This window comes from Heterodontus francisci, chromosome 17 (genome assembly GCF_036365525.1).
Source record: "Heterodontus francisci isolate sHetFra1 chromosome 17, sHetFra1.hap1, whole genome shotgun sequence".
In the NCBI taxonomy this organism is placed as follows: Eukaryota; Metazoa; Chordata; class Chondrichthyes; order Heterodontiformes; family Heterodontidae; genus Heterodontus; species Heterodontus francisci.
Genome location: NC_090387.1, coordinates 43,859,096 through 43,881,516, shown reverse-complemented (window position 1 = coordinate 43,881,516; position 22,421 = coordinate 43,859,096). Strand labels below are relative to the sequence as shown.

At 42.5% G+C, this 22,421-nt stretch overlaps 1 protein-coding gene across 1 annotated transcript; it reads left to right on the top strand.

Annotated features, from left to right (window-relative positions):
- The first annotated feature begins 351 nt into the window (after positions 1–351).
- si:ch211-260e23.9 (uncharacterized protein LOC555795 homolog) lies at positions 352–20,596 on the top strand. Its single transcript, XM_068049351.1, has 3 exons — positions 352–506; positions 2,554–2,698; positions 19,493–20,596. Exons 1-3 carry the CDS (start codon positions 380–382, stop codon positions 19,734–19,736), a joined length of 516 nt encoding a protein of 171 aa, XP_067905452.1. The 5' UTR covers positions 352–379; the 3' UTR covers positions 19,737–20,596.
- The last annotated feature ends 1,825 nt before the right edge of the window (positions 20,597–22,421 follow it).

Genomic DNA, 22,421 nt, shown 5'->3' with positions numbered 1-22,421 from the left:
AACACTCCTGTGAAGCACCTTGGGAGGATAAATGCAAGGTTGGATATTGACCTAACAGTGATGATGACCTCTCTTGATAACTGTCACTGAAAGCTGCTACTATGCATTTGGATCAGAGATTTTAAGTCCAAATCATTCAAAATGACTGCAATATTTTCATGTTGTATAATGTGCCACATTATCAAAGTTGGGTTAAGTTCAGATTGTGATTACATTTACCTGTCATTATTGTAAAATTATTGACATGTTTTAATGTACACTTTAAGAATTACAACATGATTTTTTTTTCTAAAGCACAGATTGCATTTTTTATAGGAATAAAGGAAACAGCATGCACAATTGAAGCCCTAATTGAGTTCGAGCTTTGTATACATCAAATATGCTTGGAAGACTCACCAGTTTTTTCCTGGGTGAGGTGGATGTAGAAGACAACAAAGAAAACAGTGATATGAACAACATTCTGTATGAGAATGAGGAAGACGACTGGATTATTGTGAATATCCAAGGTAAGACTTGAATCTTCAATCCTAAGATTGTTGTGAAAGATTTATAGATCAGATCTCGGATACAGTTTTATTTAATGATCTTTAGCAGCAGACACATTATGTAAATGAATAATCAAGTATTTCCCCATGTGCTTTACATTTATCATTTGATATAAGATAGCATCTCTACTCTAGAAAGAGTAGTTATGACATAAATTTATGAAAATCAATGAAATGGTTGAAGCTCTACTGGTATGGTTTGAAATGGGAGGGATATGAAGATGCATATGGCACTGTTTTATCTCAATGGAATCCACACAAGTTTGAATATATGCAAAGCTCCAGAATGAAACTTGTATCAGATTTCATTTTTATCCAATGTCAGAAGCCCAGACTTTGACAAACTGGCAGATTCTAAGATAGTCACCTCAAATACAGGACTTGGTGTCAGTACTGAACAGAGTTGGGTAGCATAAACCTCCTTTTATGATTTGAATTGAGTCTAGATTAGGAAAGGGGGATAGTGAGGATCCCAGATTTTTAAAAAATCTGAAATAAAGTTTACTATAATTATGCAATCGGATTTTTACCTAAACCTTTTTATTTTCAATGAATTTTAAATCATTTTGCATAATGTCAGTCTAATATACAGTTATATGTTTATACTATGACTTCTTGTTTCAAACAATGAAGTCATACAGCTGTAATGTGATATCCATGTAAGCTCACTGCAGATTTTAATGTTAAATTCACAGCAGCTTTGTAAAATGAAGATTTCCAAAAAATCCAGCAATTTGACTAAAAATCAAGCTAATCAGCATTGATCGTTAGAAATTAGCCACTTGTCACAGTAACAGCTGAAACTGTTAAATAGGCATCCATTATAGAGTAGACCAAAAACTGAGCATATAAACAAACCAGTAGAAGAATATGTTAACATACAGAGCAGTAGTTATTGTAACCTAAATCATAGATTGCTACTAAAATAATTATTCATACATCATTGTTTTCCCCCGCCACCCCCCCCCAATTCTCTCCTCCCATTCTGAAGGTATAAATGCTTGCTGGAATATGGTTTTGCTCTATTGCCTTCTATGTTGCCAAAGTTAACACGTGTATAAAGTGAGACTGTAGGCATCAGTAGGAAACTTAACTGCAAGGTATAGAAGGGCACCATAGCCAAGGTTGACTTTGTATTCTCCACACAAATGCACTTGCAGGAGGGATCCACCAACACGCGCCCCCCCCCCCCCAAAAAAAAAGAACAGGAGGTTAGATCTGTCCTCTGAACCTTCTCTACTTTCTCAAGCCCCAATGAGGTTGAGTTCAGAAGTCTCATTCTCACATTGAAATTCCTCAATGGCCTTAATCAGGCAGGCTCCAGGGGCTGCCTTTTCTTTTTGTATGTTGATGATTTTAATGGTCATCTGCACACATGCTTCTCCCATTACCTCCCTCTGCTCTACTGTTGGTGCTGCTCCTGTAGCCATTATATGCTCCTTCACTCTGGAAATCTCTCCAGCACTCTGCTTCCTCACTTTCAAAAATTTTCTTTGAAATTCTTCTTTTCCCTTTGATTTCTCCACCCTGACTCTCAACATTATTTTCTTTTCCCTTTTTCTTCCTGCCACCATTCCGCTTTTTTTTTTGACTCCTTGATGGAAATGCTTGATTTCTTCCTTTGTGAGTGCAATCAAAATGTAAGTGTTGTTGCTTTCCAATTGACACACCAGCTGAGATCTGCTAGCTCAAAGATTGAGAACCCAATCTAGAACCATAGTGCTCTATTTGACTTTCATTGTCTTAAACCAGATGATCCATTGGAGGAGCATAGAATGTGCTTTATTTGGACTTGTGTAGCTTTTTTTAATACAGCAGACTTCTGATTAATGCTATCTAGTTGGCCATTGCATGCATGAACTTGGGGTTTTGTTAGTATTCAGTTAGGTAGGCCAGTTTGAACCAATGGATCTACGAAGATAATAGTGGACAAATGGAGAACACAAAGACTCCAACTTCCTTTCATGATTAGGATTAAATATTTTAACATTGTCTTGTTTCTTTACAGTCCAATATCCAGTGACAAAGTTGGAAATTGATCCTCTGGAAAATCTACTGATTGAACACCCAAGCGTGTCTATATATACTCTGAGGAATAAGAACAGTGACTGTGAAGAAATTGCTGAATTGACAGAGAAACTGGAGGGTCACAAGTTAGTATTATGATATAGGAAAGGTTTAAGTTAATGTTTCTATTCCACAATCCATAATTGGGTTATTTTTTAAAAAAACTTCTAAATATGACTTGGTCTGAAGGCTGTTTTGCAAACCATTATTGAAGGTGCAAAATTGTTTGTTCACAGCACTCTCCCTACAAGTGGACTCACTTGTGGCTTGCCTAACAACAAATTTTAGCAGCAAGGTGAAAAGGCTCCTCCCTATCATACTTGAATCTTCTTCATTCCCACCAGACTCCAAAATGAGACAAGTTCACAAGATAACTATAGGTGAAGTAGGCAATTTGGCCCAACTTATTTTAACAGTCCAGAAAGATACTAACGCTCACCCATTGCAGCATTAACTGTTAAATGACTCCAGAATGCTTGCCTCCAATCTGTTACCCAGAAGTCCATGCTGTGGATTATGATCCCCATTGGAGACCCAAATAAACAAAAAATGTAATCCACTGATTGACCCCAATTTAGGGAATCAAACCAAATGGCCAAGATTTCACTTTTATTTTACTTTAACACTCAAATCAAAACCAACATAAATTAAACATGAAGCAACAGACAAATCCGTGGTCTGAATTACACCACCTCTATCAGATACAACAGAGATGGGTCTCACAGTTTCATTGGGTAATCCACCCAGCATACATGGCAACAATTACAGTCTTACAGTTCTTCACAATTCCTGAAGTTCCTCAGGTAGATTTTTCAGCTCTTTTTAGTTCAAGGATTTAGCTGCTGTTCTTCCAACAGCAGTGAAGAACATCAGAACATAAATAGGAGCAGGAGTAGGCCATTCAGTCCCTCAAGCCTGCCCCATCATTCAAGAAGATCATGGCTGATCTGTCCTAGGCCTCACTCCTCTTTCGGGCCTGCTCCACATAGCCATCAACTCCCCAAGATTTCAAAAATCTATCTATAAGAACATAAGAGTTCCCTTTCAATCAAACTCCACAAGTGCGGTCTTCACCACAAGGCACACTTCTCCCAAACTTCCTCAGCTCTGTTCAAGACCATCTTGATGGCATGGATTGACTAGTTTTCCCTTTATCCAAATCCTTCCTTCAGTGATAAACTGTACACTGTTTGGCCAGATCTGGTTAATCAGCTACTTTTAAGGAACAAACAGCTCCTGCATTCAGTCTTAAACTTTCTTCTGCTTGGTGGCACTCCGCTCCAGCCTAATCTGGGGAGGACTCTGGTTCGAACCAGATAAAAGGTGACCATGTCAGTTTCCCTGGAAAACTGAAGTTATTTTTCCAGCTTCTGTTTCAGTTTTGGTTTCCATTTCTGTTTCCCTCTCAGGCTCTTTTTTTTTTGGAAAAAAAAATTTTACAACGACGGATGCCATCACAGTATTGATCACTCTTTGCTCAAAATGAACTAGTCATAAATTTAGCTTTTTACAAGCTCATTTGAGATTTGCATTTATATAGTGACTTTAAAGTAGTAATATGACCAAGGCCATGAGCAAGGAACTTGATTATTAGTGATCAAAACCTTGTTGGGTGTTAAAGTGCTTCCTTTTTAAAAAAAATTTTTTTTGAGGACTTGTTAAAACTGAAAATTCCATCGATGTGTTTTTTTTTTAACCAAGTTCACTGAAAAGACACTTGATGTTTTCAAACAACCTTTTCTGGAAATCATGTGCTTTTTAAGCTTGATAAGCAACAGAAACCTTGGTGATCTGAGGAAGATGTTTACAGGGAAGCCACGTGTCAAGATTTATGGCAGTCAGGAGGTTGACTTTCTGTTTGAATATGGTTTACAGTTCAGTTGGGGTGTGAACTGTTTTGAAAACAGTTGGTGTTTTGCCTGCCAAGGAAACCAGCCAGATCACTTCTTTCTCTACCTCCTTTGAAGAAATTCTGCAAAGATCCAGCATGGGAGAGTTTAAAATCTCCTCTGGTGCTGCATCCCTCCTGAAGCTGGAAAAACCTGCCAGATTAATTCTCAATGCTGCCTGAAAAGAACAGCTTTAGAAAAGGTCCCAGTGGCCCGTCTATTTATACCCAGACGTCAGACCAAAAAGGCCAACTGACTTCTTTCCATAATTTTTTTTCTTCAAGAATTAGCAAGTATTTTCTGGTTTTTTTTCATTGTAACAGACTTCTGCAGAGTTTTTTTTTTGTGGAATTTTAAAAAGGGACATTTCATGTTTTAGTCTGTTAATACTTTTGCTTTGTTACTGGATAAGCCTTGTTTGATAAACTGATAATTTTGTTCATTAAAGAAGCCTGGTTGGTCTGCATCAGTAACCAGGTAAACATTTAAATATATGTTCTCCACTGTGGAGAAGTGGAACTGAAGACCATGCACTCCTCCCACCTCCATCATAACATTGGGTACACTGTGCAGCTTGCAGGATACTTACCCCAATAACTTAAATTGGAGTCATGGTAGAAACAGAAAGCATTCTGTTAATACCTTGTACAACTCCAGACTTGCTTTTGCATGATAACTTCATTGCTTTTGTTCAGTCAACTTTCCTGAAATATTGGGAATTTTATGGGACCTGCAAGAGTGGGGTGACTTAATTAGGTAGGAGGTGATTATTTCAGTTTCCCAACAATAGGTTCAATTTTAGATTAAGTCAGCAGTGTGTTTGTAGCAGGTCGGACCTAGCACCATGTGGTAGGTTCCAACTTCTCATATATTTGCATACCACGAATACGCATTAAGTCCTACCTGCCATATTCAGTCAGTGGTACGCAGAAATTTCATGGCACCTGGTACACCTTCATTTAAAGGTTGTGCATACCAGTCGGCTTTGTGTAGTTGTCTGAGGTGTTTTACTCTTTGGCACAAGGGCAACATTGGAATAGATGTTTGTCTTCAAGCTCAAGACCAGCAAGATATTTCTTTTGGCGGCCTTCATTAACTGAGACATAGAATATAACAGCAGGGAGGTTATGATGGAGCTGTATAAAATGCTAGTTAGGCCACAGCAGGATGGTGCGTGGGCTGGAACATTTCAGCAAAGAAGAGAGACTGGATAGGCTAGGGTTGTTTTCCTTGGAGCAGAAAAGGAAGGGGGAGGGCGGACATGATTGAGGTATACAAAATTTGAGGGGCATTGATAGGATAGATAGGAAGAAGCTTTTCCCTTAGCAGATGTCAATAACCAGGGGACATAGATTTAAGGTAAGGGGCAGGAGGTTTAGAGGGGATTTGAGGAAACATTTTTTCCACCCAGAGGGTGGTTGGAATCTGGAACACACTGCCTGAAGGGTTGGTAGAGGCAGGAACCCTCAACATTTAAGAAGTATTTAGATGAGTACTTGAAATGCCATAGCATACAAGGCTACAGGCCAAGTGCTGGAAAATGGAATTAGAATAGGATAGGTGCTTGATGGCTGGCACAGACACGATGGGCTGAGGGGCCTGTTTCTGTGCTGTACAACTGACTCTATGAGCTGACGACTTTCCAATCTAAATGGAACCTTCTGCATCTGGGGAATTTTGGAAAAATCTAAACCAATGCATCAACTATCTCACTAGCCACTTCATTGAGGACCCTAGGATGAAGTCTATAGGACTCGGGGAATGAAGGCAAGTATCCCATATGCCTTCCTAACCACCTTATCTACCTGTGCTGCTGCCTTCAGTGATCTATGGACAAGTACACCAAGGTCCCTCTGACTCTCTGAATTTCCCAGGGACCTACCAACCATTATATATTCCCTTGCCTTGTTAGTCCTCCCAAAATGCATCATCTTACATTTCTCGGGATTAAATTCCATTTGCCACTGCTCTGTCCATCTTACCAGCCCATCTATATCGTCCTGTAATCTAAGGCTTTCCTCATCACTATTTACGACACCACCAAGTTTTGTGTCCTCTGCAAACTTACTGATCATGGCTCCTATATTCACATCTAAATCATTAATGTACACTACAAACAGTAAGGGTCCCAGCACCAATCCCCGCAGTCCACCACTGGTCACAGGCTTCCACTTGCAAAAATAACCCTTGACCATCACCCTCTGCCTCTTGACACTAAGCCAATTTTGGATCCAATTTGCCAAATTTCCCTGGATCCCATGGGCTTTTACCATGACAAATCTCCCATGTGGGACCTTTTCAAAAGCTTTACTGAAGTCCATGTAGACTACATCAACTGCTTTACCCTCATCTAGACATCTAGTCACCACCTCAAAATTTAATCAGGTTTGTTAGACACGATCTCCCCCTGACAAAGCCATACTGACTATCTCTGATTTAATTCCTGCCTCTCCAAGTGGAGATTAATCCTGTCCCTCAGAAATTTTTCCAATAGTTTCCCTACCACTGATGTTGCGCTCACTGGTCTGTAATTACCTTGTTTATCCCTGCTACCCTTCTTGAATAATGGTACCACATTTGCTGTCCTCTAGTCCTCTGGTGCCTCTCCTGTGGCCAGATAGGATTTGAAAATTTGTGTCCAAACCCCTGCAATCTCCTCCCTAGCCTCTCATAACAGCCTAGGATACATCTCATCTAGGCCTGGGGATTTATCCACTTTTAAGCCTGCTAAAACAGCTAATACTTCCTCCCTTTCAATGCTAATATGTTCAAGTATATCACAATTCACCTCCCTGATCTCTACACCTACATCGTCCTTCTCCATAGTGACACAGATGAAAAGTAATAATTTAAAACCTCGCCTATGTCCTCCGGCTCCACACACAGATTGCCACTTTGGTCCCCGAATGGGGCCCTACTCTTTCCCTGGTTATCCTCTTGCCCTTAATATACTTGGGAAAATCGCAAGGTATTTTATTTTATCGTGCCTGCCAGTGTTTTCTCATGTCCCCCTTTCGCTCTACTAATTACTTTATGTGCCACCCTGCAACCCCCCCCTCCACCCACACACACTTCCTATACTCTTCTAGTGCCTCTGCTGTTTTCAGTGCTTTGAATCTGCCATAATCCGCCTTTTTTTTTCCTTGTCCAACCCTCTATATCCCTTGACGTCCAGTGTTCCTTGGACTTCTTGGTCCTACCTTTCACCTTTTATGGGAGCATGTTGGCCCTGAACTCACTATTTCCTTTTTGAATGACTCACACTGGTCTGATGTAGACTTTCCTACAAGTAGCTGCTCCCAGTCCACTTTGGCCAGATCCTGTTTCCTCATTGAAATTGGCCTTCTCCTCCCCACTCCCGCCCGGTTCCCCCCAATTCAGTACATTTTATTTCTGGTCCATCTTTGTCCTTTTCCATAACTACCTTAAATCTTACAGCATTATGATCACTATCCCCGAACTGCTCCCCCACTGATACTTCTACCACTTGTCTGTAGGATTAGGTCCAGTACTGCCCCTTCTCTTGTAGGACTCTCTACGTGCTGGCTCAAAAAGCTCTCCTGTGTGCACTTTAAGAATTCCACCCCATTTAAGCCTTTTGCAATAAGACTATTCCAGTTGATATTGGGGAAGTTGAAATCCTCTAATATCATTACCCTATTATTTTTGCACCTGAGATTTGCCTACATATTTTCTCCTCTATCTATCTCTCCCTGACTGTTTGGAGGCCTGCATTGCAGCATTTGACCGAGTATGGCATCAAGGAGCCCTAGAATAAACTGGAGTCAATGGGAATCAGGGGGAAAACTCTCTGCTGCTTAGTCATACCTAGTGCAAAGGAAGATGGCTGTGGTTGTTGGAGGTCAATCATCTGAGCTGCAGCATATCACTGCAGGAGTTCCTCAGGGTAGTGTCCTAGGCCCAACCATCTTCAGCTGCTTCATCAATGACTTCCTTCAATCATAAGGTCAGAAGTGGGGATGTTCGCTGTTGATTGGTGCTGAACATTGCACATGCAGGACTCCTCAACTACTGAAGCAGTCCGTGTAGAAATGCAGCAAGACCTGGACAATATCCAGAATTGGGCTGATAAGTGGCAAGTAACATTTGCGCCACACAAGTGCCAGACAATGACTATCTCCAACAAGAGAGAATCTAACCATTTCCCCTTGACATTCAATAGCATTACAATCGCTGAATCCCCCACTATCAACATTCTAGGGGCTATCATTGACCAGAAACTGTACTGGAGTAGCCATAGAAATACAGTGGCTACAAGAGCAGGTCAGAGGCTAGGAATCCTGAGGCGAGTAACTTACCTCCTGACTCCCGAAAGCCTGTCCATCATCTACTAGGCACAAGTCAGGAGTGTGATGGAATACTCTCCACTTGACTGGATGGGTGCAGCTCCAACAACACTCGAAGCTTGACTCCATTCAGGACAAAGCAGCTTGCTTGATTGGCACACCATCCACAAACATTCACTCCCTCCACCACCGACGCAGTGGCAGCAGTGTGTGCCATCTACAAGATGCACTGCAGCAACGCACCAAGGCTCCTTAGACAGCACTTTCCAAACCCGCGACCTCTACCACCTCGAAGGATAAGAGCAGCAGATGCATGGGAACATCACCACCTGCAAGTTCCTTCCAAGTCACACACCATCCTGACTTGAAACTATATCATCGTTCCTTCACTGTCACTGGGTCAAAATCATGGAACTCCCTTCCTAACAGCACTGTGGGTGTACCTACCTCACATGGACTGCAGCTGTTCAAGAAGGCAGCTCACCACCACCTTCTCAAGGACAATTAGGGATGGGCAATATATGCCGGCATAGCCAGTGACGCCCACTTCCCATGAATGAATAAAAAAGTACATTCCCAGCCAAGTGATTTGCTGCCTTTTTGTTTTTATTTCCAGCCATATGGTCTCATTTGAGGAACCTTCTAAGATATCATCCCTCGTTACTGCAGTAATTGACTCCTTGATCAACAGTGCAATAGCACCTCCTCTCTTACCCCTCCCCTGTCACGCCTGAAGATGCTATACCCTGGAATATTGAGCTGCCAGTCCTGCCCTTCCCTCAACCATGTCTCTGATAGCAATAATATATTCCCATGTGTTAATCAATGCCCTCAATTCATCTGTCTTACTAGTAAGACTCCTTGCGTTAAAATAGATTGCAATCCAGCCTTGCATTGTTTACTTGTGCCTTAACAGGTCTATATTTGCTCCGCCTTCCAGACTGACTCCGTTTCTCTTTTATATTTGACTGTCCATCAACCCTTACTGTCCAACCCCCTGCCAAATTAGTTTAAGCCCCCCCCACCTCCAAAACAGCACTAACAAACCTCCTATCAAGGATGTTGGTCCCATTCAGGTGCAACCTGTCCAACTTGTACAGGTTCCACCTTTGCCAGAAACTGATCCAATGATCCAGGAAACTAAAGCCTTCCCTCCTGCACCATCTCTTCAGCCATGCATTCATCTGCTTTATCCTCTTATTCCTATACTCACTAGCACATGGCACCAGGAGTAATCCAGAGATTACAACCTTTGAGAGATCCTACTTTTTAATCTACTACCTAGCTCCCTCAATTCTTGTTGCAGGCCTTCATCCCTCTTTCTACCTATGTCGTTGGTACCAATGTGAACCATGACCTCTGACTGTTCACCCTCCCCCTTCAGAATGTCCTGCAGTCACTCTGACATCCTTGACCCTAGCACCAGGGAGGCAACATACTATCCTGGAGTCACGTTTGCAGCCACAAACACCTATCTGTACCCCTTAGGATAGAATCTCCTATCACTATAGCCTTGCCACTCTTCTTCCTCCCCTCCTGTGCAGCTGAGTCACCCATGGTGTCATGAACTTGGCTCTTGCTGCTTTCCCCTGAGCCATCTCCCCCAACAATATCCAAAGAGGTATAATTGTTAGAGAGGGGGGATGGCCACAGGGGACTCCAGCACTACCTGTCTTCCTCTACTCTGCCTGGTGGTCACCCATTCCCTTCCTGCCTTTGCAGCATTTGCCTGCAGTGTGTCCACCTCGCTAAATGTGCTATTCATGGTGATCTCAGCATCATGAATCCACCCGCAGCTCCAGCTCCATAATGCGGGTAGCCAGTAGCTGCAGATGGATACACTTCCTGCACACATGATCATCAGGGACACTGGAAGCGTCCCTGATTTCCCACATAGCGCAGGAGGAGCATATCACGGGTGCAAGCTCTCCTGCCATGACTTACCTTTAGATTACTTAGTTACTCCCTTTAATTAAAATACTAATTACACTAGGGGCCTTGTTCTACTCCAAACACTACCCACTACAATCTAAAGTCCTTAATAAATTGCACTTTTCCCCCTTTTTTTAAAGCTATTTACAGGCACTAACTGTTTACCCAACCAATCACCTTGCAGCTTTCCTGTGATGTCACTGATTTTTTTTTCTTTTTTTCAAAACTCCGGCGCACCTGGACCTCTCTCCACTCTTGGAAGGTAAGTATCTCGGCCATGATCCTCAGGCTATATTTATCCGCTCCTCTCTGTGTTCTCCCACAGGTCTGCTCCTCTCTGCTCCACTCCCAGAAGGTAGTGAATGTAACTCCTTTCTTCAAAAAGGGAGGAAGACTGAAAGCAGGAAACTTCAAGCCAGTTAGCTTGGGGAAAATGTTAGCTATTAAAGATGTTATACCAGTGCACCTAGAAAAATGCAAGGTAATCAGGCAGAGTCAACATGGTTTTGTGAAAGGAAAATCATGTTTAGCCAATTTATTGGAGTTCTTTGAAGAAGTAACATGCTGTGGATAAAGGGGAACTGGTGGATGTACTGTACTTAGATTCCCAGAAGGCCTTTGAAAAGGTGCCACATCAAAATTTATTGTAGAAAATAAAAGCTCATGGTGTAGAAGCTAATGTATTAGCATGGATAGAAGACTGGCTAGCTAACAGGGAACAGAAGGCATAAATGGGTCACTTTTCTGGTTGGCAAGATGTAACAAGTGGTGTGCTACAGGGATCAGTGCTGGGGCATCAACTTTTTACAATTTATATAAATGACTTGGATGAAGGGACCGAAGGTATGGTTGCTAAATTTGCTCATGACACAAAGATAGATAGGAAGTAACTTGTGAAGAGGACATAAGGCTACAAAGGGAATTCTAGATAGTCTTTTGGTAGTACAGAACTTGAGTATTGCTGAAAGCAGAGATATTTTGTTGAAGTTTTTTATCTTGTATTCATCAGGACAATTTGCAAGAATACCAATGTAAAGGAAAGCAACATTTATACTCTGAATAGAGTGCTGATTGGATGGCAAGTGGACTCTGGTAGAGGCATTGCCATGGAGAATGCACCAGTTTATGTGACTGACAGTTAACTGCCAAGCTTTGTTTGAAATTTAAACCAGGCAGCTTGACTCTGGTCAAGGCATTGCCCTGAGGAATGAACCAGCAAATTTCTGTCAATTTATTTTGTTCAGATGAAACAGGTGCAATGTTTGAACACATTCTTTCTGTCTGCAAAGAACAGGGCCCTGTATATTAACATATGTAGCTTCCAGTACACGCAAATGCACCACACTGTGAGCCCGACTGACCATCTTAAATTGGTTGTCAGTAATTTTGGTCCAAAGAATTACACAAACAACCAATTTAAGATTCAGTTTGGCTCGCACTATGGCACATTTGCGCATTCTGGAAGCTACATATATTGATAGACTGGGCCTGGTCTTTGCAGACAGAACATGTACACACATTGCACCTGTTTCAGCTAAACAAAATAAGTAATGACTAATGAAGCAGCAAATGGCTAAGGCATTGCCCTGAGGAATCAGTCAAGTTGCCTGGTTTAAATTGCAAACAAAACTGGCAGTTAACTGTCAGTCACCATAAACTGGTGCAATCTCCATGGCAACACCTCTTAAAGCCTGGCTACATGACTAGACCCAGCAGACCACTTGAATGTCAGGGGACTCGGCTGGAACATCTCACTCAGCTGCTGGGATGTCTGGGTCATGCCCACCAGAGTGTGACCCTGACTCTATGCGCAAACCACCTGCAGGCTGTGCACATGTAGCTGCACTGGCAGAGGTTGCAGAAGAGGCAGGTGCACTATCGTTCCCTGAAGGAGAGTCAACATCTCGGTGTGCTATCATTCGGTTGCGGGCACCTGCAGTGCAGAACAAACAGCACATTTAAGCAGCATCACAGCATAAGCTTGTCACTTTCGTACATTCATCCTGTGTGCCCATATGGCTTCAACATTAAGGTTGGCTCTTCATCCTTACACCTTGACGATCCAGCCTCCCCATCTGTGATGACTCATCCTTACTCCTCTCTGACAATCTGAACCGCCTCCTCCAGGGGATCAGGAGTCTCCAATCAGGTACACCACCTCCTGTCTTCTTTTGCTCTCGCTGATTTGTGGATCTGTTTGTCTTGCATTTAAGAGTGCTGAGTTGATGACATGTCAACACTCCTTCTCTCATCATCCTCATCAGTCATTCTGGCCTGTCAGTCATGTGCTGCATCTAAGTACTACCAGACACCAGACTTGCATATTCTGTGGACAGAATTGCTATGTGGCACCAAGGCTGATCATGCATTCACCTGCTTGGCATGGATGCCCACTGACAAAGTTTTACTGACCCCATAAGATATCATTTGTAAAGCTTCAGCTGCATCACCTACACTTGCAATTCTGAGCAGGTCATTAGCACATTTCCTGCACCGAGGTTCTCTGAACCCTACGGTTCAACACCTCTGCCACCTCTGTCCAGGCTGCCATGGTCGGGGGAGGTTCTTATGCCATCTGTAGGGAAGAGGATCTCCTGCCTTTCCCTGATGGCCTGGTGGAGCACCTGCTGGGAGGCATCACTGAAGTATGGGGCTGGTCTGACATTTTGGTGGTGGTGATCTCAAAATTAAAGAGAAGTGGTTATGGTGTGGGAGAGTGTAAAGACAAATGAGGGTGGGTAAGAAATTCGACTAAATTTAAGGGAAAGAACCTAGAAATCACTGTCTCCTGAAGAAATTTGGCAAAGCTAATTATCTTCCATGATTGCAATAAAGATTGATTTTACAGCCCTGCCCTAAATGATGCTCAGTTAAATGACATCTGGATGCACCAATGGAAATATGTTTCCCACCGTATGATCGCAAGTGTCTCTGTGTCCACCTCCGGAACTTAAATTTTGATTTTTATAATTGTGTGGGAGCCAGTGAAAAGGGCAGGAGCAGAACTGCCACCAACATCTGGTTCCACCATCGGAAAAGGCACAAGATGGATAAAATCTTGCCCTCAGTGTGCAATAGAACCTCAGTGTGTAAACGTAATATAACGTACACACGTGCATAAATCTGACTTTCTGTAGTCTCATGAATTTTTCTGTAAATGTGCATTTCATGCTGTCATGTATTGAGGCTTTATAAGATGCATAGTAATATCAATATTTGAGCTTTGTCACTTGTTATCAATATTTATAGTCTTGTTTTACTATGACATCAGTAAACATGAACAGCAGCATGTTCTTGCTGCAGGCAATTTACCAGAGCCTAAAGTTAATGAAAAAGTAACACTCCATTGCTGGCAATTGCTTGAAATTCTTTGCCTTTGGGTAACAAAACTGACATCTATTTTATGCAGCATAATGTCTTTGACCTTTTAGCTTCAGGCCTTCTGAATGCAAATGACTGAAACTATCTTGTTTCCTATTTTTGTATAAGCAGAAGTTTTTTTTTCTCCCCTGACCAAGTGAATGCTTTAATAAAACACCAGTATGCAAATCTATTTTTTTCTCGAATATGGATGTTACTTGACTGCTTTACGTTTGTTTCTGGAATTTGACTCTTAATGATTTCCCCCACCTTCGCTAGTATGGGAGGAAAGGTAAGCAGAAGAATATGTCATAGTATTCCCACCTCTTGTCAATGCTAACTTATTGCTGCCAAGTTAAAAATGTTGGACTTTTTAACTAAGCTACAAATTTGTGCCATGAAGCCCCGACCTTTTCAAATTGGAGCACTGCATGCTTTGTTCAAGGAGTAGGTAGATAAGCTCTATAGGAAGAAACTTTTTCCCTTAGCAGAGGTGTCAATAGCCAAGGGGCATAGATTTAAGGTGAGGGGACTTGAGGAAAAAAAATTTCACCCAGAGGGTGGTTGGAATCTGGAACACACTGCTTGAAGGGGTGGTAGAGGCAGGAACTCACAACATTTAAGAAGTATTTAGATGAGCACTTGAAATGCCATATCATACTATGGGCTAAGTGCTGGAAAAGGGATTAGAGTAGATAGGTGCTTGATGGCTGGCACGGACACGATGAGTCGAAGGGACTGTTTCAGTGCTGTATAACTCTACTAAGAAAGCTCAAGTATTTCACTACCAGTAATAGAATTCCCCAAGGAGTGAGTGCTGTCAGAAGAGCAAGAGTAGAGGAAAGAAGGTTGATGGGTAGGAAGAGGAGGGGGAAAAAGAATTGGGGTCTTCATTTGGGAAAACTTGGGGCTGAATTTTCCCACATTAGGAACCCAATTTCTGGGTCTTGACTCCCTGCTCTTTTCCCCCGTGTCAGCTGCCAGCCCTACTCGTTTGGAAAAGTAAGCACTGCTCAGGCAGACTGAGACTGAGGGAGAGCCACAAGATGGAATGGCTCTTCTAATGGTGAAAATGGCATCCTGCAGGAAGAACCATCTTGGATCAGTCCACAAGGGTGATGCCTCCAAATGACAGTATAAAACCTTTCTGCTCCTTTTTAAACATGAGCATGCAAACTCAGGTAATGATGCATCGAGCTCCCACTGCATCCTCTTGAGGAGACATGCTGCAGACGTGGCAGGAGTCCTGTTCACCCTGGGCAAACTGCCATTGTGGTATGAAAATGCTGGTTAATTAGTCCCTCAATGGCCTTAATCGGCATCCTGCTGCTGTTGGATGGGTTGCCATCCATGGATCCAACTTGCCCTTGGAATAAGAGGTTGCAGATGGGACCTCATTGGGGAGCCGGCCCACGCTCTGTTCTTCAAGATTTTCCTGTCCCATCTGCCTCAAAGGGCCTGGGTAAATTCCTTCCCACCCCTGCACCTTTATGTCACCAATTCAGCAAGTTTTTCTATTTATACTTTAAACAAAAACTCTGTAGTTAGCACTGCATACTTACAAAGAACCCACCAACTATCTGTCCCTATCCCAACTGATGTGGCCTGTATGCTTTTTCTAGAATGTGGTAGTACTGAACTGGTAACCAGGAGCTTGGCTTGACGTTGAAAAAATAAATAACTTTTGATTGCCTGTTTTGGGTCAGTTCTAGGCACTGCCCACCATTCTTAGTAAGTGAACTGAGTTTTTGGGTACTACTACAGGGAATATGTAGGACTGTATTGGCCAGTAAAATTGGGCCTATTTCAGTTGAGATTGGGCAAAACATATATTTTGTGACCAAAATGAGTCTCATGGGTTTTTTTTAATGAAACCCCCTCATGCTCAGTATTAATTGAATGAATAACATTAGTTGAGTAGCAATGAAGAACATGAGTAATTCAAATTGCAAATAAAATACAATTTTACCATGTTCGCTCCAAAGTTTACAGATGTGGGGGAAGAAAATTTGTTTAAAAAAGCTTGTACTACACAGGCTATTTTTCTGCTTGTTTTGCCTGTATATAGCAAGACCTGGATGACATTCAGACTTGGGCTGATAAGTGGCAAGTAACATTCAAGCTATGCAATGGCCATCTCCAACAAGAGAGAATCTAACCATCTCCCCTTGACATTCAACGACATTATCATCAATGTCCTGAGGGTTACCATTGACTAGAAATTTAACTGGACCAGCCATATAAATACTGTGGCTACACGAGCAGGTCAGAGGCTGGGATATGTGGCAAGTAACCTCCTGACTTCACCATTTACAAGGCACAAGTCAGGAGTGTGATAGAGTGCAGCTCCAACAACTGATAAGAAGCTCAGTACCATCCAGGACAAAGCAGCTCACTTGATCGGCACCCCAATCACCACTTTAAACATTCACTCACTCCACCATCGGCGCACAGTGGCAGCAGTGTGTCCAATCTACAATATGCACTGCAGCAACTTACCGAGCCTCTTTTGACTGGACCCATGACCTCTACCACCGAGAAGGACAAGGGCAGCATATACATGGGAACACCACCTCCAAGTTTCCCTCCAGGCCACACACCATCCTGACTTGGAACTAAATTGACATTCCTTCATGGTCATCGGGTCAAAACTCCTGGAACTCCCTAACAGCACTGTGGGTGTATCTACACCAGATGGACTGTAGCAGTTCAAGAAGGTGGCTCACCTCCACCTTCTCGAGGGAAATTAGGGATGGGCAACAGATACAAGCCTTGCCAGTGATGCTCAAATCCCATGAATGAATTTTCTTTAAAAAGGCCATTGCAGGTGGATGAAGTTAGGATGCAGATCAGACAGAATCTCATTAAATGGTGGTACAGATGTGAAGGGCTATATGGTCTACTCCTATTCCTCTGCTCCTAACATCAAAAAACATAGAAACAATTAGAAATTTTCTCCATTGCAAGAGATACACTAACATATTGAGACATATAGAAAAAAGAAATGGAGACAGTGTTGGAAAGAACGGAAATGTGTGCAGTACCAATCTGAAACGAGGAATTAAGAGGGCTAAAAGGGGTCATGAAATATCTTTAGCAAACAGGGTTAAGGAAAATCCCAAAGCCTTATATTCATATAAAAGGAGCAAGAGGGTAACTAGAGAAAGGATTGGCCCACTGAATGACAAAGGAGGAAAGTTATGCGTGGAGTCAGAGAAAATGGGTGAGATTCTAAATGAGTACTTTGCATCGGTATTCACCGAGGAGAGGGACATGACGGATGTTGAGGTTAGGGACAGATGTTTGATTACTCTAGGTCAAGTCGGCATAAGGAGTGAGGACGTGTTGGGTATTCTAAAAGGCATTAAGGTGGACAAGTCCCCAGGTCCGGATGGGATCTGTCCCAGGTTACTGAGGGAAGCGAGAGAGGAAATAGCTGGGGCCTTAACAGATATCTTTGCAGCATCCTTAAACACGGGTGAGGTCCCGGAGGACTGGAGAATTGCTAATGTTGTCCCCTTGTTTAAGAAGGGTAGCAGGGATAATCCAGGTAATTATAGACCGGTGAGCCTGACGTCAGTGGTAGGGAAGCTGCTGGAGAAGATACTGAGGGATAGGATCTATTCCCATTTGGAAGAAAATGGGCTTATCAGTGATAGGCAACATGGTTTTGTGCAGGGAAGGTCATGTCTTACCAACTTAATAGAATTCTTTGAGGAAGTGACAAAGTTGATTGATGAGGGAAGGGCTGTAGATGTCATATACATGGACTTCAGTAAGGCGTTTGATAAGGTTCCCCATGGTAGGCTGATGGAGAAAGTGAAGTCGCATGGGGTCCAGGCTGTACTAGCTAGATGGATAAAGAACTGGCTGGGCAACAGGAGACAGAGAGTAGCAGTGGAAGGGAGTTTCTCAAAATGGAGACGTGTGACCAGTGGTGTTCCACAGGGATCCGTGCTGGGACCACTGTTGTTTGTGATATACATAAATGATTTGGAGGAAAGTATAGGTGGTCTGATTAGCAAGTTTGCAGACGACACTAAGATTGGTGGAGTAGCAGATAGTGAAGGGGACTGTCAGAGAATACAGCAGAATATAGATAGATTGGAGAGTTGGGTAGAGAAATGGCAGATGGAGTTCAATCAGGGTAAATGCGAGGTGATGCATTTTGGAAGATCCAATTCAAGAGTGAACTATACAGTAAATGGAAAAGTCCTGGGGAAAATTGATGTACAGAGAGATTTGGGTGTTCAGGTCCATTGTTCCCTGAAGGTGGCAACGCAGGTCAATAGAGTGGTCAAGAAGGCATACGGCATGCTTTCCTTCATCGGACGGGGTATTGAGTACAAGAGTTGGCAGGTCATGTTACAGTTGTATAGGACTTTGGTTCGGCCACATTTGGAATACTGCGTGCAGTTCTGGTCGCCACATTACCAAAAGGATGTGGATGCTTTGGAGAGGGTGCAGAGGAGGTTCACCAGGATGTTGCCTGGTATGGAGGGCACTAGCTATGAAGAGAGGTTGAGTAGATTAGGATTATTTTCATTAGAAAGGCGGAGGTTGAGGGGGGACCTGATTGAGGTGTACAAAATCATGAGAGGTATAGACAGGGTGGATAGCAAGAAGCTTTTTCCCAGAGTGGGGGATTCAAATACTAGGGGTCGCGAGTTCAAAGTGAGAGGGGAAAAGTTTAGGGGGGATATGCGTGGAAAGTTCTTTACGCAGAGGGTGGTGGGTGCCTGGAACGCGTTGCCAGCGGAGGTGGTAGATGCGAACACGATAGCGTCTTTTAAGATGTATCTAGACAGATACATGAATGGGCAGGAAGCAAAGAGATACAGACCCTTAGAAAATAGGCAACATGTTTAGGTAGAGGATCTGGATTGGCGCAGGCTTGGAGGGCCGAAGGGCCTGTTCCTGTGCTGTAATTTTCTTTGTTCTTTACTTGACATTTCCAGGATCTGCTACATAATGGAACACCGTAAGCCAACAGCATGTGTGGCTGGAGGGGATTCCCTGAAAGAGAATATGAATGCAATATTTAAATGTATTAAAATGTTCTATTGTATAAGTGAGCACCTATTACAAGATATGGTGACTTGAATGTTTCCTTTTTTTAAAAGAACACTTTTTTTTTTGCCTGAACTGTTTCCATTCCACCACTGTAACTTAGTTGTAAATTCAGCAAACTTCATATGGATCCTGTGTATGAATATCAAATTAGCATTTGGAGTCACAACTTTTCACAGAGGTGGATGTATTGGGGAAAAGTATAAACACTACATGCTCCTTTCCTATAGGAGTTAATAATATAGTATTACTGTACCTTTGTCTCATAGTATGAACTTATATTCTGAAACCTGTTGTGAGTTAAAGTCTCTGTTCTATTTAGGGCTATTACAGTTGCTCATTATATCCCTCGAAGAATGTCAGCTTTGATTGGAAATGGTGGTGTGGTACATACCAGTCACATGAGTTTCATGCAACGGGCCAAATTACATGTTGAGCGAAGAAAGCTAAGCCACAATCAACTTTTGAGGCAAAATAGAGCATGGAAACGACATTCTACTAAAGACAAAAGCTCCAGACATTTCAAACAACCCCGTCAACGCATTTCCAGATATTCAAGGCAATAAGGAAGCTTTTTGTGTTTGGTTTGGATGGTAAACTTCAAGGGGTATAATTTCTGTAAGGGCTCTCACACTGTAACTTTGGGAGATTTGGAGAATCTTGCAAGAGTTCTACACCTGTATGTTTACTACTTTTGTGTCTAAAGGGCTTATTTTCCTGTGCCCCCACCCCTTTCCCTGGGAATGTTCAGTTTCATGGAGATAGATACAATAATATTTTGCTGCCTGTCTGTCCTTTTAAAATTTTAAAAGGACTTTGAAGTTTTCCATGGGGCCATAGAGCTAGTCTATTTAAATGAGGCAGGAAGGGACTTTCACCCCATAATCTGTTTTCAATACTTGCTAAGTGCCCCAGTGCAGGACATCTAGAAAGAATGGCACTATGAGCTGCTCTGTGAATTTCCAGTAGCCAGATGGTTCAGGAGGCAGCCTGATAGATTACAAGCAGCCCTCCAGAATTGATGTTAGCCCATGCCCTGGTATCCTGTTCTATTTTGGCTTTCTGGCTGCTGTTCTCCCATGAGGATCCAGAAGGTTCCAAATACCCAGACCAAGCTCACAGTTGCACCTCATTTTCATGAGCCTCTTGTTACTAGACCCAGATATCTGCAGACCTGTTTCGCATTCTCCTTGAGCCAAGTAAATGGGCCAGGGTGGAAAATCCCAGGGTGGACCAGAGCAGTGCACTGCTCTTGTCTAACACCAGGGTAGTGGTGATGTGATGTACCCAAGAAAATAAGCCCTCAATAGTTTTATATAGGATATTGGAAAATGTCATTCACAGCTTATTTAATTGCTTTTCACAGTAAAGTGACATTATTCAGAGCCCACATTAGGGCTGCACTATCTGTATTGAATATGTTAAAACTGTTAGTTTACCGTTGCTAATAAGTAATTTATATTGCATTCTTGAATGTTTACTTTTAACAGGCATTATTACTAATATGACTTGGCATTATTTTTTTTTATATTTAGAGATACAGCACTGAAACAAGCCCTTTGGTCCACCAAGTCTGTGCCAACCATTAACCACCCATTTATACTAATCCTACACTAATCCCATATTCCTACCATATCCCCATCTTCCCTATATTCCCCTACCACCTACCTATACTAGGGGCAATTTATAATGGCCAATTTACTTATCAACCTGCAAGTCTTTGGCTGTGGGAGGAAACCGGAGCACCCGGCGAAAACCCACGCAGACACAGGGAGAACTTGCAAACTCCACACAGGCAGTACCCAGAATTGAACCCGGGTCGCTGGAGCTGTGAAGTTGCGGTGCTAACCACTTATATATAACCATTATATAAAGCTTTGAAAATTGAGAGCTCACAAAGCAAAACCTGTAAATTAGAGGACTTATAATTGTATGTAGAAAAAAACATGCATTCATATAGCACCTTTCATGATCTCAGGATATCTCAAAAGTATTTCACAGCCAATGAAATACTTTTGAATTTGTCACTGCAGTAATGCAGGAAATTTGTCAGCTAATTTGCACATGTCAAAGTCCCACAACAGTATTGAGGGATAAATGTTAGGCACACCACATGGGGATCTCCCTTGCTCTTGTTCAGATAATGTCATAGGAACTTTTATGCTCACTGGAGATGGCAACCTCCTCCACAAGATGGCACCTTCAGCAGTGCAGTACCATTTTGCCCTAGATTATGTGCTCATGTTTCTGGAATGGGGTTGAATCTATGACTCTCTGACTGAGACCACTACCTCTGAGCCAAGGGTGGATGCTTTCTAATTGTTCCTCTACACTCTCCCATTAAACACATCCAGGCCAGGTTCAAGCTGGATATAAAATGAAACTCCCTCTACATTGCCATATATTGTAAAAGTAGCTTACCTTCTAGGAATTACAAAGTGCAGCTAATACATTTTCATGCTATTGTGCTCACCAGTTCCCTATGGTGCTGCTACATGCAGAGGTATGGCTTTGCACAGACCAAGAGTGGATCTTAAAGATAATGATTTGAAAATGCAGGGGCCAGCTGCTCAAATTATAGACTTGTATTAGTATCTAAAATCCTAGTGGATGTCAACTTTAGTCAACACAGACCTTCAGGACAAAAAGCCATTGTGATTTTCCTTATCTTTCTCCTATGACAAACGTTGCAGTGCAGATAGTGCTTGTGACGGTGCTGCCCTCTATTTAAATGCGGCGAGGCAGTTCAGGGTCACATGAGAGGGAAATTGCAGTGGTTTTTAAGACTTGTGGCATACATCTCAAAACAATTTTCCTTCATGGTTCGGAACTCCTGGGTATGTAGTGGAAGAACTTTCACTGACCCATGTGCAAGATCCAGAACTAAGCTGTGAAGTGGATTTATGGCAAAAAGGGGAAGTGTCTGCAAACACAGGATTCTGGTCCACATTGACCTGTCAGCATCTGTGGAGTCAGCCTCAAGGTGAACATACCACTTTGCTAAAACCTTTCGCATGGACTAGAACTTCAAGTGGACTGACATCATGCATGCTGCCTTTTGTAGGGCCTTCGAACTGTACAAGGCACATATCTGTTACATTGCTAATGAGGTATCTCAAAGATGCCAGAAAATATTATCTGGAGGCTACATATGGGAAGACATGATTATTTATCCAGTGCTCTGTCATGTTTTGGTTAGGGAGGCAAGCACCTGTTGTTGAAATTTAACAGATGAGACAACTGTTCAGTGG